We start from the raw sequence: 13840 nt of genomic DNA, 5'->3' as shown, positions 1-13840 counted from the left end.
ATGTCACTTCACCTCCACTGTATGCTGCCTTACTGAGCTGACCCGTTCCTTTTGTGCTCCTCCTCCTCCTCCAAGCCATGCATGCTTTGCAGGTGTGGCCTGGTGAGGCTGCCTGGGTCTGAAGCAGCTGCTTATCTCCTTCCTTGTTGGTGCTAGGTTTGTATAACCCATCATAATAAGTCTTTTCATCTGTAGTTTCCATTTAAAGCCTAGATCGTGTTTGTCTTTTTTTGAGTATGCGTGTCAGTGACTTGAACAAAAGTATTATTAAACTTTAAACAAGTGATTCTTGTATCACAGCAAAAGGTAGAGCAGAGCTGCTTAAGATTAATCTTCGGGAAGTAGAGATGGATCCTGATATACACCTTGAAGAAATTGCTGAGAAGATCGAAGGCTACTCTGGTGCTGATATAACTAATGTTTGCAGGTATTTTGTTCACTTTATTTGCAAACAAATATAAAATCAATTGTTATGTTACTCAATAAAAGAGAGCAGCACCAGGCCCTGCCCACAATAGTCGAAAGCATGCTAGCAGCAACTATGTTTAAGACTTGAATACACTTGCTAGCACTATTCCGTACAATAGGATGGTTCTTAGAAAGCTCGGAGACTGTGTCAAGATGTGACGGTGTCTGCTATGGTCGTGGGAGAACAGACAGCCTGAGCAAATGTTTTGTTACCATTGTCTATTTTCACCGACTCCTGTTTTAATCTTCTAATCTAGTATAAAGCCGGGTTGTTTGGGGTTTTTTAACCTTGTGGATTTAGGAGCTGGAATTTCCTGCTGCAGAGAGAAACAAGATATTTTACTTATTCCTATATAATATTTTCTATTGCATTTGTGTCCAGAGACCCAATCAGGACTCAGCTGCTCTCTGTGCTAGATAGAGCTGGCTGGAAACTGGAATCCCTATTCCGCAGGATATTCCAAAATTTATAAAACATATTGCTTTGAACCAAAAAGAACAATGACATTTCCTGCAGAACGGGAATTCCAATATTTTGTTTTGAAAAAGTCAAAATGACCTCTTGTTTTGATCTTTGTCAAACATTTCAGTGGCTTCCTGCGCTCACAGGAACACTGTCAACTTTCCAGGCAGGGAGATGGGCAACTTGGGGACCCACAAGCCAAGCCTGGGAGCTTGGGATCTGTGGCTTCCAGGGCCTCCAGGCTCCCCCAGGCTTTCCAGCAGACTGCCTGGTTTCCATCAGAATTTCATCAAAATCCTTGTTACTGCAAAACATTTCAATTTAGAAGAATCAGCATTTTCTAATAGAAAAAGGTTCTGCTGGAAAACGTCCAACCCGTGCTAGAGCTAGGGGCTGAACATCAAGTACAAACGCTTGGTCCCTGCCCAGAGTAACTTACACTCTACGAACATGTCTCAAGACTGTGGTCACCCATATTTCTGCTGATTAAGTGGCCATTAACCTGTGTTGAAATGACTCCAGAGTTTTGAAATCTTTGTGTTGAACTGTACAATAGTTAGGTTAAATGTTGTCCCTCGGGCCTATATTCTCCCTTGTTGGGAAAACTGCAAAAAGAGAATCCATAGCTGAAAATTCCACATGGGCCATGCTGTGAGAAATGAGCGACGTTCTCTTTTTCTGGTGAGCAGGGCTTAGAAAGGGCCAGGGGAAGAGACTACCAGACGAAAAGCGCATAAGGATCTGCAGGCATCGGTGTCCTCAGCCCTGTGGATTAATATGTCATGTGTGCTTTTTGGCTGCCACTCTGCACTTTCCGGACCAAGTGACCCTGCCAAAACTGGCAGCAGGGCTGAATTGCATGTCAAGCTGCCATTGGCTCCCCCACCAGGGACTGCGCACTGCTAAGGAGGTTGCAGCCATGGAGTGGGAGTTAGTGCTGCATCAGAGGGGAACAGAAGCTTGAATGTTTCAAAAAGGAGGGATCAGTTGAGCACAGTTTTTGTTTTCATGAGTTTAGTGACTGCATTGAAGTCACAAGATTCATCTCCATGAATCATTGTAAAAGGTTTTCAGTTTTATAGTTTTAATTATCTCTGCACATTTACCATATGCTTAAATGGATTTGGGTACCAATGCATTCTTTACATCAAATGAATGTAGTGATCTTGGAACATAGAAGCGAAGAAAGATGTATTCTACATCTTAGAAGTTAATGCATTCTTAAGTGTTCCTTCCAGTGAAGCTTGAGAATATAATCAAAATTCATATGGCTCACAGCACACAGTACTGACATTTAGTTCCCATGTATTTTCCTTTGTTTCCAGGGATGCCTCTTTGATGGCAATGAGACGGCGCATTAACGGTTTAACCCCAGAAGAGATCCGTGCACTTTCTAAAGAGGAACTTCAGATGCCTGTCACCAAGGGGGACTTTGAGCTGGCTCTGAAGAAAATCTCCAAGTCTGTTTCAGCTGCAGACCTGGAGAAGTATGAAAAATGGATGGCGGAGTTTGGATCTGCTTAACATCAGTGACGTCTGTTCTGGGCAATAGTTTTTTTTATCTTTTTCTGTTGTAAACTGTAAAATGAGTTAAAAATGTTTTAAAAGCTTTAATAAAAGATTTGATTTTTTTCCTTCTGGTGACAAGAATCCCTCCCCCCCCCCCTTTTAAATTTTGTTACTCTTGAAAGGAACAAAAATGGTAACTCACACGAGACATAAAGATGCTTTTTGACTGAATAGTAAAATGCATAAATAGCAAAGGGAAAATACACTTTTGAAGATAAGCTGCACTTTTCCAGTGAATTTCAGTGTTCCTTATTTTCACACACACTAGTCTTTCGTGGCCCAAATCTGTAAATCAGGCATGGGAGGGTGATGAGAGAAGCTAGCAGAGATTTGCTGCACACCTTATTTGTAGGAATTGCTGTATTTCTAGTAAGGATCGGGTTCCTTGCCCTTGTATGTGGCACTGAAGTTACTGTTCGGCTGCTGCTTCTCCTTTCATTAGGTTATTCTGAGCAAAGTAAGTGGGTAAAATTGGCCTTGTTTACAATAAGCAGAGAGCAGTTTGCATCAAGACTCAAATTGTTAATGATTTTGTTGGAAACTTTTTCAGCCTAATTTTCCTCTCACTCTCACCAATTTTATACTGGTGTAACTTCACAGACTTCTGTGGTGTTACTTCTGACTTTACGCCAGTGGAAGTGAAAGGAAAATCGGGGCACTTGATTTCTTTTGGTCAAGCTTAGGCCACATTTGCACCAGTGTAACCAAAGCTGTGATTTTTTTTTAACTGATTTTAGTTGACCTTCCACTCTTGCACTATTACGCATCCCCCTATATTTTGTTTGTGTTTTCTAGATATTTTTTATTCTTATTTATTAAACACCAATAGTGTGCTTGACTCAATTCAAGACTCTAATACCAAGCCCATTCCTGCTCCTAGAAGACAGACACTGGACATGGAGCTCTTGTTTTCCTATCAGTCACAAACACTCTCTTTCCTAGACTTGGTACAGGACAACATTTGTTTACGCTGTGGAACTGTTTTTGCAGTTAAAACTTTTATGCAGTTTTCTTAAATGTGTAAAAATGCTTTGACTGGGAAAATGATTAATTTCAGTAGATTGTCTCCTACCCCAAGCCAATGTAGTGCTGAAAAATGCTGGATTGGCAGCTTTGGCGCATGAAGGCCTCCGTCCCAGAGTGTGGCTGTCACACTGGAAGTAGCTGTGCTGGCCCCTCTCCACATGAGTTTGTGGCTCTCATATCTGATGTACCGGAGCTTCCTCTGCTAGGAACAGAGAGAGAGTTCAGTTTCAGTGGCCATCCTGTCCTTGGCCTCTCTGCTGAGGCTGTCAGTAAGGCTGCCAGTTGTGACGGTGGGGATTGTAACATCGACCTGTTCTTTAGGAATTAGACCGAGTCCACTTTTCGTATAATCGCCAAACTGCTGTGGCATGCAAGCAACTTCTTGCTATAACTGACTTTGACCAGACCTAGAAAGGTTCCAACTACCATTATTACTCCACCGAGCTAGCCAGCCCTTCATAGTACCTGCGGGAGATGGCCAGAATTGTTTAAATGAATTGCTGGTGCAAACACAACTCTGGTGCCTCACCCATTCACTTGTTAGGGGAGAAAGATGTCTGGGATTTATTCTAAACAGTTCTACAGCACATAACTGGTTACGTAGGCTACATTTGCAATAGTTTTGCCATGGATTCATTATCTGTAGATACCTTGGACGTAGACAGCACCTTGGGCTGAGCCTGTGAATGGTACGGTTTGCTCTTTTCAAACAAAGGGCCTGCTGTAACTTGAATGGAAAAAATCCCAATAAATGTCCTGATGACTCTCATTCATGTTGCATTGTACTTTTGTTTGGATGCAGACTTTGGGCTCAGCTGTGGCTCTTCTGGCCCAGGCCCCTGTGGCTGACTTGGGCACGATGCCTCTTGAGCTCTGGCAGTGCAAGGGGAGCACAGCTGGTGCAGAGACCTTCCAAAGGATGCAGCATTCGCTCCATTGGCCAGAGCTGTGGGAAGGGAACTGTGGGCCCTGCTGTGCTGTACCCCTGCCGGGGGAGGCTACCGGGCTCAGGGAACACATGGACTCTCATTGTGGTCATCCCTTGAAAGGTGGAGAGAGAAGGCTCCATTTGCCCTCTTTCCCCTGACTAGTTTGCTGCACTTGTGCAGGGCTGGGCACATTTGGACCCCTTGTGTTTTCACATATCACTAATGATATGTGTGACCATCAGACTAAATAAAGGGGCAGTCTCGGAAGTTGCAAGAGGAGCAAGTGGAAACCAAGTGTAATCTATATTGTTCTAGAATAGAATTCATCCCTACTCAGGCGGTCAGCACAAGCCCTGTGGGCTTAAATGGGATTTAATTGGTGCATTGCCCTTTGCACAAAAATGAATGTCACCCCTAGTGAATAGCTAAGCCTTTCCTGGGGGGTGGGGGGAGGAGGGAGAAAAGCTTTTAAAAAATAGCAAGCTTCTATAATTACTCCTTGTTCCTTCGTGGGTGGTGAAGCTGTCAAGCATTGCACTTTCCTGTAATTACTGTTGTTCATTTGATTTTAATATTATTCTTTCATGTGGCTACTAGATGGACGCTGCAGAAATTAAAGGACCCAATGAGATTCTCTAATTAGTACTACTGGAGTAGTGCCTTGGTCCCCCATTGTGCTAGGCACTGTACAAACAGAGAGAGAGAGCGTCCCTACCTGAAGAACTTACAACCTAGGCAGACAGAAGACTGAAGGGGAACTGGAGGCAGGACGTGACTTGCCCAAGGCAATGCAGCAGCTCTGTGATAGAGCTCCTCCTGACACCCAATCAGGAGCCCAACCCACTAGATCATGCTGCCCTCCTCTGTAGATTCATCTTGTAACAAAAGTCTCCTTTGCTACTGTGATTTGCTAGGGTTGGTTGCCTCAGTAAACAGGGGTCACTCGGGGGGAATCATAGTCATGGACTTTTCCCTCCTACCCATCCGAATTCTGATCCCTGTTTTGGGCTTTGAACATTACACTTCAACTTCCGATCTGGTGGGCGCAGCTGTAACTCCAGTGAAATCAAAGGGGTTGTACCTGCTACAAGTGACCACAAGACTCTAACATTGCTGTTTGGGCTGCTGCACAATGCGAGTGTCCCCCGCAAGGTGCATTCAGCCACCGTGATTCAGAAAGTCTCAAATGTCCGCATGTTCTTTTGTGTCATGTGAGGCAGGGACCCGCTTGCCAATGAGAGCACTGGGAGGATGGGGTGATCTTAAGAGAGGTTTCATTACCCTTAGCTCCTCACTCAAACTGCCACTCTAAAGTGTTAAGCCATTATGTCATGTCATTGGAGCCATATGTGAAACAAAATTCACTGTGGTGGGACTTAAATGTTCAAACACCTTTCGAACCCATCCACACACGCAAGACCAAAATGTTATATCACTGAGCCCCCGATCATGAGCCTTCTCTCCCACACCTCAATCAATTTTCTCATGTTGATGGTGCCCTTATAGAAATGTATTTCACAGCTGCAGAACAGACTTGTGAAAATGCCCCCAAATCACAGATTTTATTCTTTTATCTGTATCATGGTAGAGCTCAAAGGCCCCAGCCAGGATCAGGGCCCCATTGTAAAACCACACTCTAAGAGTCTCTGCCCCAAAGACTTTGCAAGATAAGGCCCTGTCAAGGTTCCTCCCCCACTCTGAACTCTAGGGTACAGATGTGGGGACCTGCATGAAAAAAACCTCCTAAGCTTATCTTTACCAGCTTAGGTCAAAACTTCCCCAAGGTACAAAATATTCCACCCTTTGTCCTTGGATTGGCCGCTACCACCACCAAACAAATACTGGTTACTGGGGAAGAGCTGTTTGGACACGTCTTTCCCCCCAAAATACTTCCCAAAACCTTGCACCCCACTTCCTGGACAAGGTTTGGTAAAAAAAAGCCTCACCAATTTGCCTAGGTGACTACAGACCCAGACCCTTGGATCTTAAAAACAATGAACAATCCTCCCAACACTTGCACCCCCCCCTTTCCAGGGAAATGTTGGATAAAAAGCCTCACCAATTTGCATAGGTGACCACAGACCCAAACCCTTGGATCTGAGAACAATGAAAAAGCATTCAGTTTTCTTACAAGAAGACTTTTAATAGAAATAGAAGTAAATAGAAATAAAAAAAAATCCCCCCTGTAAAATCAGGATGGTAAATACTTTACAGGGTAATTAGATTCAAAACATAGAGAACCCCTCTAGGCAAAAACCTTAAGTTACAAAAAAGATACACAGACAGAAATAGTTATTCTATTCAGCACAATTCTTTTCTCAGCCATTTAAAGAAATCATAATCTAACACGTACCTAGCTAGATTACTTACTAAAAGTTCTAAGGCTTCATTCCTGGTCTATCCCCGGCAAAGACAAAATATAGACAGACACACATACCCTTTGTTTCTCTCCCTCCTCCCAGCTTTTGAAATTATCTTGTCTCCTCATTGGTCATTTTGGTCAGGTGCCAGCGAGGTTACCTTTAGCTTCTTAACCCTTTACAGGTGAGAGGAGATTTCCTCTGGCCAGGAGGGATTTTACAGGGGTTTACCCTTCCCTTTATATTTATGACACGCCCCCCAAATCTCAGCTAGGGTGAAACACTGGCTGGGATTTCTTCCTGGAGCTCTAGGAAAAACAGAGTTAATAAGACACATGCATCTCTAAATATACTACCACGTACATAAAGACTAACAATATTTTCTACATCTCAAGGACGATTTTAACCAGTTGATTCTGGGAAACTTTCACGGGAGAGTGCATCAGCCACTTTGTTAGAAGCTCCTGAGATGTGTTGGATGTCAAAATCAAAATCTTGGAGAGCTAAACTCCACCGAAGAAGTTTTTTGCTATTTTCTTTGACCGTGTGAAGCCACTTCAGTGCAGCATGGTCGGTTTGCAGGTGGAAACGCCATCCCCAAACATATGGGCGTAGCTTTTCCAGAGCGTAGACAATGGCGTAACATTCTTTTTCAGTGACTGACCAGTGGCTTTCCCTCTCAGACAGTTTTTTGCTGAGAAACACTACAGGGTGGAATTCTTGATCAGGTCCTTTCTGCATTAAAACTGCTCCCACACCACGCTCGGACGCATCTGTGGTTACTAGGAACGGTTTGTCAAAGTCTGGGGCCCTTAGTACAGGGTCAGACATGAGTGTCGCTTTAAGCTTGTTAAAGGTCTTCTGACACTTTTCGGTCCACTGAACCGCATTTGGCTGTTTCTTTTTGGTTAGGTCTGTCAGTGGGGCGGCGATTTGGCTGTAGTGCGGTACAAATCGTCTGTAATAACCGGCCAAGCCTAAGAAGGATTGAACCTGTTTCTTTGACTTTGGGACAGGCCACTTTTGGATAGCATCCACTTTGGCCTGTAGGGGGCTGATAGTTCCTTGACCCACCTGGTGTCCAAGGTAAGTCACTCTGTTTAGGCCTATTTGACACTTCTTAGCCTTAACAGTTAGTCCTGCCTCCCTTATGCGCTCAAGGACTTTTTGTAGATGTTCCAGGTGGTCTGCCCAGGAATCCGAAAATATGGCCACATCGTCAAGGTAGGCGACTGCATATTCTCCTAATCCCGCTAGGAGACCATCTACAAGTCTTTGGAAGGTGGCGGGTGCATTTCGCAGCCCGAAAGGGAGTACATTAAATTCATACAGCCCGAGATGTGTGGTGAAGGCTGACCTTTCCTTGGCAGATTCATCTAGCGGTACCTGCCAGTACCCCTTGGTTAAGTCCAAGGTAGAGATGAACTGGGCCCGTCCCAGTTTCTCTAATAGTTCATCTGTGCGTGGCATTGGATAGTTGTCTGGGCGAGTTACAGCATTTAGCTTACGGTAGTCCACGCAAAAACGTATTTCCCCATCTGGTTTGGGAACTAGAACCACTGGAGATGCCCATGCACTTTCAGAGGGGCGGATTACACCCATCTGTAACATATCCTGGATCTCCCGTTCTATAGCAGTTTTAGCTTGACGAGACACCCGGTAAGGTTGGACTCTAATTGGGCGAGCATTACCTGTGTCAATGGAGTGGTATGCCCGTTCAGTCAGTCCTGGGGTGGCTGAGAACTTTGGCGCGTAGCTAGTGCACAGCTCCTGGATCTGCTGTCGCTGCATACGCCCAAGGGTCATGGAGAGGTTCACCTCTTCCACACCACCAGCACATTTCCCTTCGTAGTAGACACCTTCAGGCCACTCAGCGTCGTCTCCTCCCTGGGCTGTAAACTGACAAACCTTTAATTCTCTGGAATAAAAGGGCTTTAGAGAATTAATATGGTACACCTTAGGCTTTCGATTGGAGGTGGGGAATGCTATGAGATAATTAACAGCTCCCAGGCGCTCCTGGACTGTGAATGGCCCTTCCCACGATGCTTCCATTTTATGAGCCTGGAGCGCCTTTAAGACCATGACCTGGTCCCCTACTTTGAAGGAACGCTCTCTGGCATGTTTATCATACCAGGCTTTTTGTTCTTTTTGAGTATCCTGTAAGTTTTCTTTAGCAAGGGCTAAAGAGGTTCGGAGGGTGTTCTGTAGGTTGGTTACAAAGTCCAGAATGTTAGTTCCTGGAGAAGGTGTAAATCCCTCCCATTGCTGCTTCACCAACTGCAATGGCCCCTTAACCTCACGGCCATATACAAGTTCAAATGGGGAAAACCCTAAACTGGGGTGTGGTACAGCTCTGTAGGCAAAGAGCAACTGCTGCAACACTAGGTCCCAATCATTGGAGTGCTCATTTACGAATTTACGTATCATGGCCCCCAAAGTTCCATTAAACTTCTCCACCATGCCATTTGTTTGATGGTGGTAAGGAGTGGCAACCAAGTGATTTACCCCATGAGCTTCCCAAAGGTTTTTCATAGTTCTTGCCAGGAAATTAGTCCCTGCATCTGTGAGGATGTCGGAGGGCCAACCTACCCTGGCAAAAATGTCTGCTAGTGCCTGGCACACACTTTTAGCCCTGGTGTTGCTTAGAGCTACTGCTTCCGGCCATCGGGTGGCAAAATCCATGAAAGTCAGTATGTACTGCTTTCCTCTGGGTGTCTTTTTCGGAAAAGGACCCAGAATATCCACAGCTACTCGCTGAAATGGAACTTCAATGATGGGGAGGGGCTGGAGAGGGGCTTTGACCTGGTCTTGGGGCTTTCCCACTCTTTGGCACACCTCACAAGACTGGACATAGGTAGAAACATCCTTGCCCATTCCCTCCCAGTGGAATGACCCCCCCAAACGGTCTTTGGTCCTGTTCACCCCAGCATGGCCACTAGGGTGATCATGGGCTAAGCTCAAGAGCTTGGCCCGGTATTTAGTTGGAACTACCAACTGTCTCTGAGGATGCCAGTCTTCCTGGTGTCCACCAGAAAGAGTTTCCTTGTATAAAAGTCCTCTTTCTACAACAAACCTGGATCGATTAGAAGAGCTGAGAGGCGGTGGGTTGCTCCGTGCCGCCGTCCAAGCTCTCTGGAGGCTTTCATCTGCTTCCTGTTCGGTCTGGAACTGTTCCCTTGATGCTGGAGACATCAGTTCTTCATTGGATTGTGGACCTAGGCTTGGTCCCTCTGGAAGCGATATAGGGGATGGAGCTGTTTCTGTTGACTGTGAACCGCTCTCCGCTGGTGCACTATGTTGGGATTCAGGCTCCGGCTGAGCCTCTTGTGTCGGGTTATCGGCTGCTGCCGGTTCAGGGTCGGTGGGGCCCTCTAGTGTTGAGGTTGCAAGTACTGGATTCAGGGCTGACAATGGGTCTGGTGTTGGTTGTTCGGCTGGTTCCGGTTCTGGGACTGGTTCCATCTGGGTCTCTGGGACTGGATCCACTACTGCTGTCGCAGACATTGGCCTGGGGTCCGGGTCCATCACCTCTGACCGGGTCCTGATAGAAGTTTTCGGAACAGAGCTAGGCCTCACGGCTTGTTTAGCCTGGCTGCGGGTGACCGTTCCCACCCTCTTGGCTTGCTTCACATGATTGGCCAAGTCTTCCCCCAACAGCATGGGGATGGGATAATCATCATAGACTGCAAAAGTCCACGTTCCGGACCAGCCCTTGTACTGGACAGGCAACTTGGCTGTAGGCAAATCGAAAGAGTTGGACTTGAAGGGTTGAATCGTCACTTGGATCTCTGGGTTGATTAAATTGGGGTCCACTAAGGAAGCATGGATAGCTGACACTTGTGCTCCGGTGTCCCTCCACGCGGTGACCTTCTTCCCGCCCACACTCACAGTTTCCCTCCGCTCCAAGGGTATCTGGGAGGTATCTGGGCCTGTGGACCTCTGGTGCGATTCCGGTGCAATGAACTGTAATCTGTTGGGGTTCTTGGGGCAGTTGGCCTTTACATGCCCCAGCTCGTTACATTTAAAACATCGTCCAGCTGACTGGTCACTGGGGCGAGGAGGGTTGCTGGAGAACGGGGTGGAGGGACGATAAGGGGTCTGGAGGGTTCTTTGGGAGGTAGGTGGGGCTTTGGGCGGCCCCCGGTAATAGGGTGTGGTCTGGGGTTGTCCCTTCTGGTCTCCGCTCCAACTGCGACCAGTTTTCTTCTTCTCTGCCACCTCCACCCATCTGGCTCCAATCTCTCCTGCCTCGATTACAGTTTTGGGCTTCCCATCGAGGATGTATCTTTCTATTTCCTCAGGAACACCCTCTAAGAATTGTTCCATTTGCATTAGGAAGGGCAAATTTACTGGAGATTCAACACTTGCTCCGGATATCCAGGCCTCCCAATGCTTCACAATGTGGTAGGCATGTCGGGTAAATGACACATCTGGTTTCCACCTTAGGGCTCTGAACCTCCGACGAGACTGCTCGGGTGTTATCCCCATTCTGACTCTTGCCTTGGATTTAAACAGTTCATACTTGTTCATGTGTTCTTTAGGCATTTCAGCTGCCACCTCAGCTAAGGGTCCACTGAGCTGCGGCCTCAGCTCTACCATGTATTGGTCAGTAGAGATGCTGTACCCAAGGCAGGCCCTTTCGAAGTTTTCTAAGAAGGCCTCAGTATCATCACCTGCCTTGTAGGTGGGGAACTTTCTGGGATGGGGAGTGGTACCTGGAGAAGGATTGCTAGGGTTTGTTGGTATATTCTGCTGAGCCTTTACCTTCTCCATCTCCAATGCATGCTTCCTCTCTTTTTCCTTCTCCTCCTCCACATGCTTCCTCTCTTTTTCCTTCTCCTCCTCCTCATGCTTCCTTGCTTTTTCCTTCTCCTCCTCCTCATGCTTCCTTGCTTTTTCCTTCTCCTCCTCCTCATGCTTCCTTGCCTCCATTTCCCTCCTGTGGGCAGCCTCCTGTACCTCCTTCTCCAGGCGCATGAGTTCTATCTGTCTTTCATGTTCCTTTTGTTTTTCCTCAGTCTGAAATCTGGCTAATTCCATCTTTTGTTGTGCCGTGGATTCTGTCATCCTAAACTCTCTGTTTTTTAACTAACTTTACACCCGAGGTTTAGAAATAAACAAAACTTGGCTGTAAAATTTTGCTGTGCTGGAATAGAATACCTATTCTCTGATAGTGATTGTCAGCCTACAAAAAAAAAAGACAATTCTCTTGTCTCTGCTCTGGGCCCAAATCAAAGCAAAAACTTCCAGCTACTTTGAAACCTGTTTACCCAGCCCAAAGAAAAACCAAGTTTCCTTTTTAACTTGTGCTCCTTGTAAAAAATCAAAATCCAAAAAAAAAAAAACCCTGCCCCTTTTGTCTCCAGGCAAATGGGTAGAACACCCCCCCTTCTATTTACTTTTAGGGAAAAAAAAACTCTGGGTTGGAAGACTGTGAATTTCCCTGCAGGAGTTAAGTACCCTGCCTCCAGGCAAAGAGAACCTGCAATTCACAAAGATAATCCCCTTTTGTCTCTGCTTGGCCACAAAGCAGAGAAAAAAACAAGCTGCTTTCAGTTTCAGCTGCTTCTGGACTTCCTTTTTAAAAATCTGTATTTCTAGTTCAACAAAATCTCAACTGGATCTCAAAATGATTTCAGGTTAATCCCACCACTATGCCACCATGTCAAGGTTCCTCCCCCACTCTGAACTCTAGGGTACAGATGTGGGGACCTGCATGAAAAAAACCTCCTAAGCTTATCTTTACCAGCTTAGGTCAAAACTTCCCCAAGGTACAAAATATTCCACCCTTTGTCCTTGGATTGGCCGCTACCACCACCAAACAAATACTGGTTACTGGGGAAGAGCCGTTTGGACACGTCTTTCCCCCCAAAATACTTCCCAAAACCTTGCACCCCACTTCCTGGACAAGGTTTGGTAAAAAAAAGCCTCACCAATTTGCCTAGGTGACTACAGACCCAGACCCTTGGATCTTAAAAACAATGAACAATCCTCCCAACACTTGCACCCCCCCCTTTCCAGGGAAATGTTGGATAAAAAGCCTCACCAATTTGCATAGGTGACCACAGACCCAAACCCTTGGATCTGAGAACAATGAAAAAGCATTCAGTTTTCTTACAAGAAGACTTTTAATAGAAATAGAAGTAAATAGAAATAAAAAAAAATCCCCCCTGTAAAATCAGGATGGTAAATACTTTACAGGGTAATTAGATTCAAAACATAGAGAACCCCTCTAGGCAAAAACCTTAAGTTACAAAAAAGATACACAGACAGAAATAGTTATTCTATTCAGCACAATTCTTTTCTCAGCCATTTAAAGAAATCATAATCTAACACGTACCTAGCTAGATTACTTACTAAAAGTTCTAAGGCTTCATTCCTGGTCTATCCCCGGCAAAGACAAAATATAGACAGACACACATACCCTTTGTTTCTCTCCCTCCTCCCAGCTTTTGAAATTATCTTGTCTCCTCATTGGTCATTTTGGTCAGGTGCCAGCGAGGTTACCTTTAGCTTCTTAACCCTTTACAGGTGAGAGGAGATTTCCTCTGGCCAGGAGGGATTTTACAGGGGTTTTACCTTCCCTTTATATTTATGACAGGCCCTAATCCTGCATTGCAGCTCCCTGCAGATAGATCCTTGAACCGTCACAAAGCCCCAGTGAGGCCAATGGGGGCTCTGCAGGAGTCTACCTCACCTACCAGCTTGCAGGATGTAAGAGTGAATGGGGAGGGAGGGCAAGGCTGACCGTGACAAGAGCTCATGGTTACCTAGATTAGCTATGGGCACAATTAGCAGGAATCAGTTGACTTAAAAAAAAAAAAAATCTCTGCAGTTGTGACACAGTAAGTCATCGCTCTCATTTGGTGATGCCTGAACTACCATGGGCACAAAGTCCAAATGAACCACACTCTGGGATAACGATTGGATCATTTTGTGTATATATATATTGTTGTTCAATGTGTGGCCTCTCAGTATTTTGTACCTAAATTACAGGGGAAATTGTTTTAAAACAGTATTAAGGT

At 45.6% G+C, this 13840-nt stretch overlaps 1 protein-coding gene across 7 annotated transcripts in view; it reads left to right on the top strand.

Moving 5' to 3' along the window:
* The window catches only part of KATNAL1 (katanin catalytic subunit A1 like 1), a 59878-nt gene extending 57316 nt beyond the window's left edge, over positions 1-2562 (top strand). For all 7 annotated transcript variants that reach the window (XM_043531402.1, XM_037891796.2, XM_043531384.1 and 4 more), the window contains exons 10-11: positions 301-427; positions 2257-2562. In XM_043531402.1, coding sequence (XP_043387337.1) covers positions 301-427; positions 2257-2455 — 326 coding nt within the window. In that variant the 3' untranslated portion in view covers positions 2456-2562. The remainder of the gene's footprint in view (positions 1-300; positions 428-2256) is intronic.
* Positions 2563-13840: the final 11278 nt, after the last annotated feature.

The sequence above is a fragment of the Chelonia mydas genome, chromosome 1 (genome assembly GCF_015237465.2).
Source record: "Chelonia mydas isolate rCheMyd1 chromosome 1, rCheMyd1.pri.v2, whole genome shotgun sequence".
NCBI classification, from domain to species: Eukaryota; Metazoa; Chordata; order Testudines; family Cheloniidae; genus Chelonia; species Chelonia mydas.
This window is presented reverse-complemented; position numbering and strand designations above follow the sequence as displayed.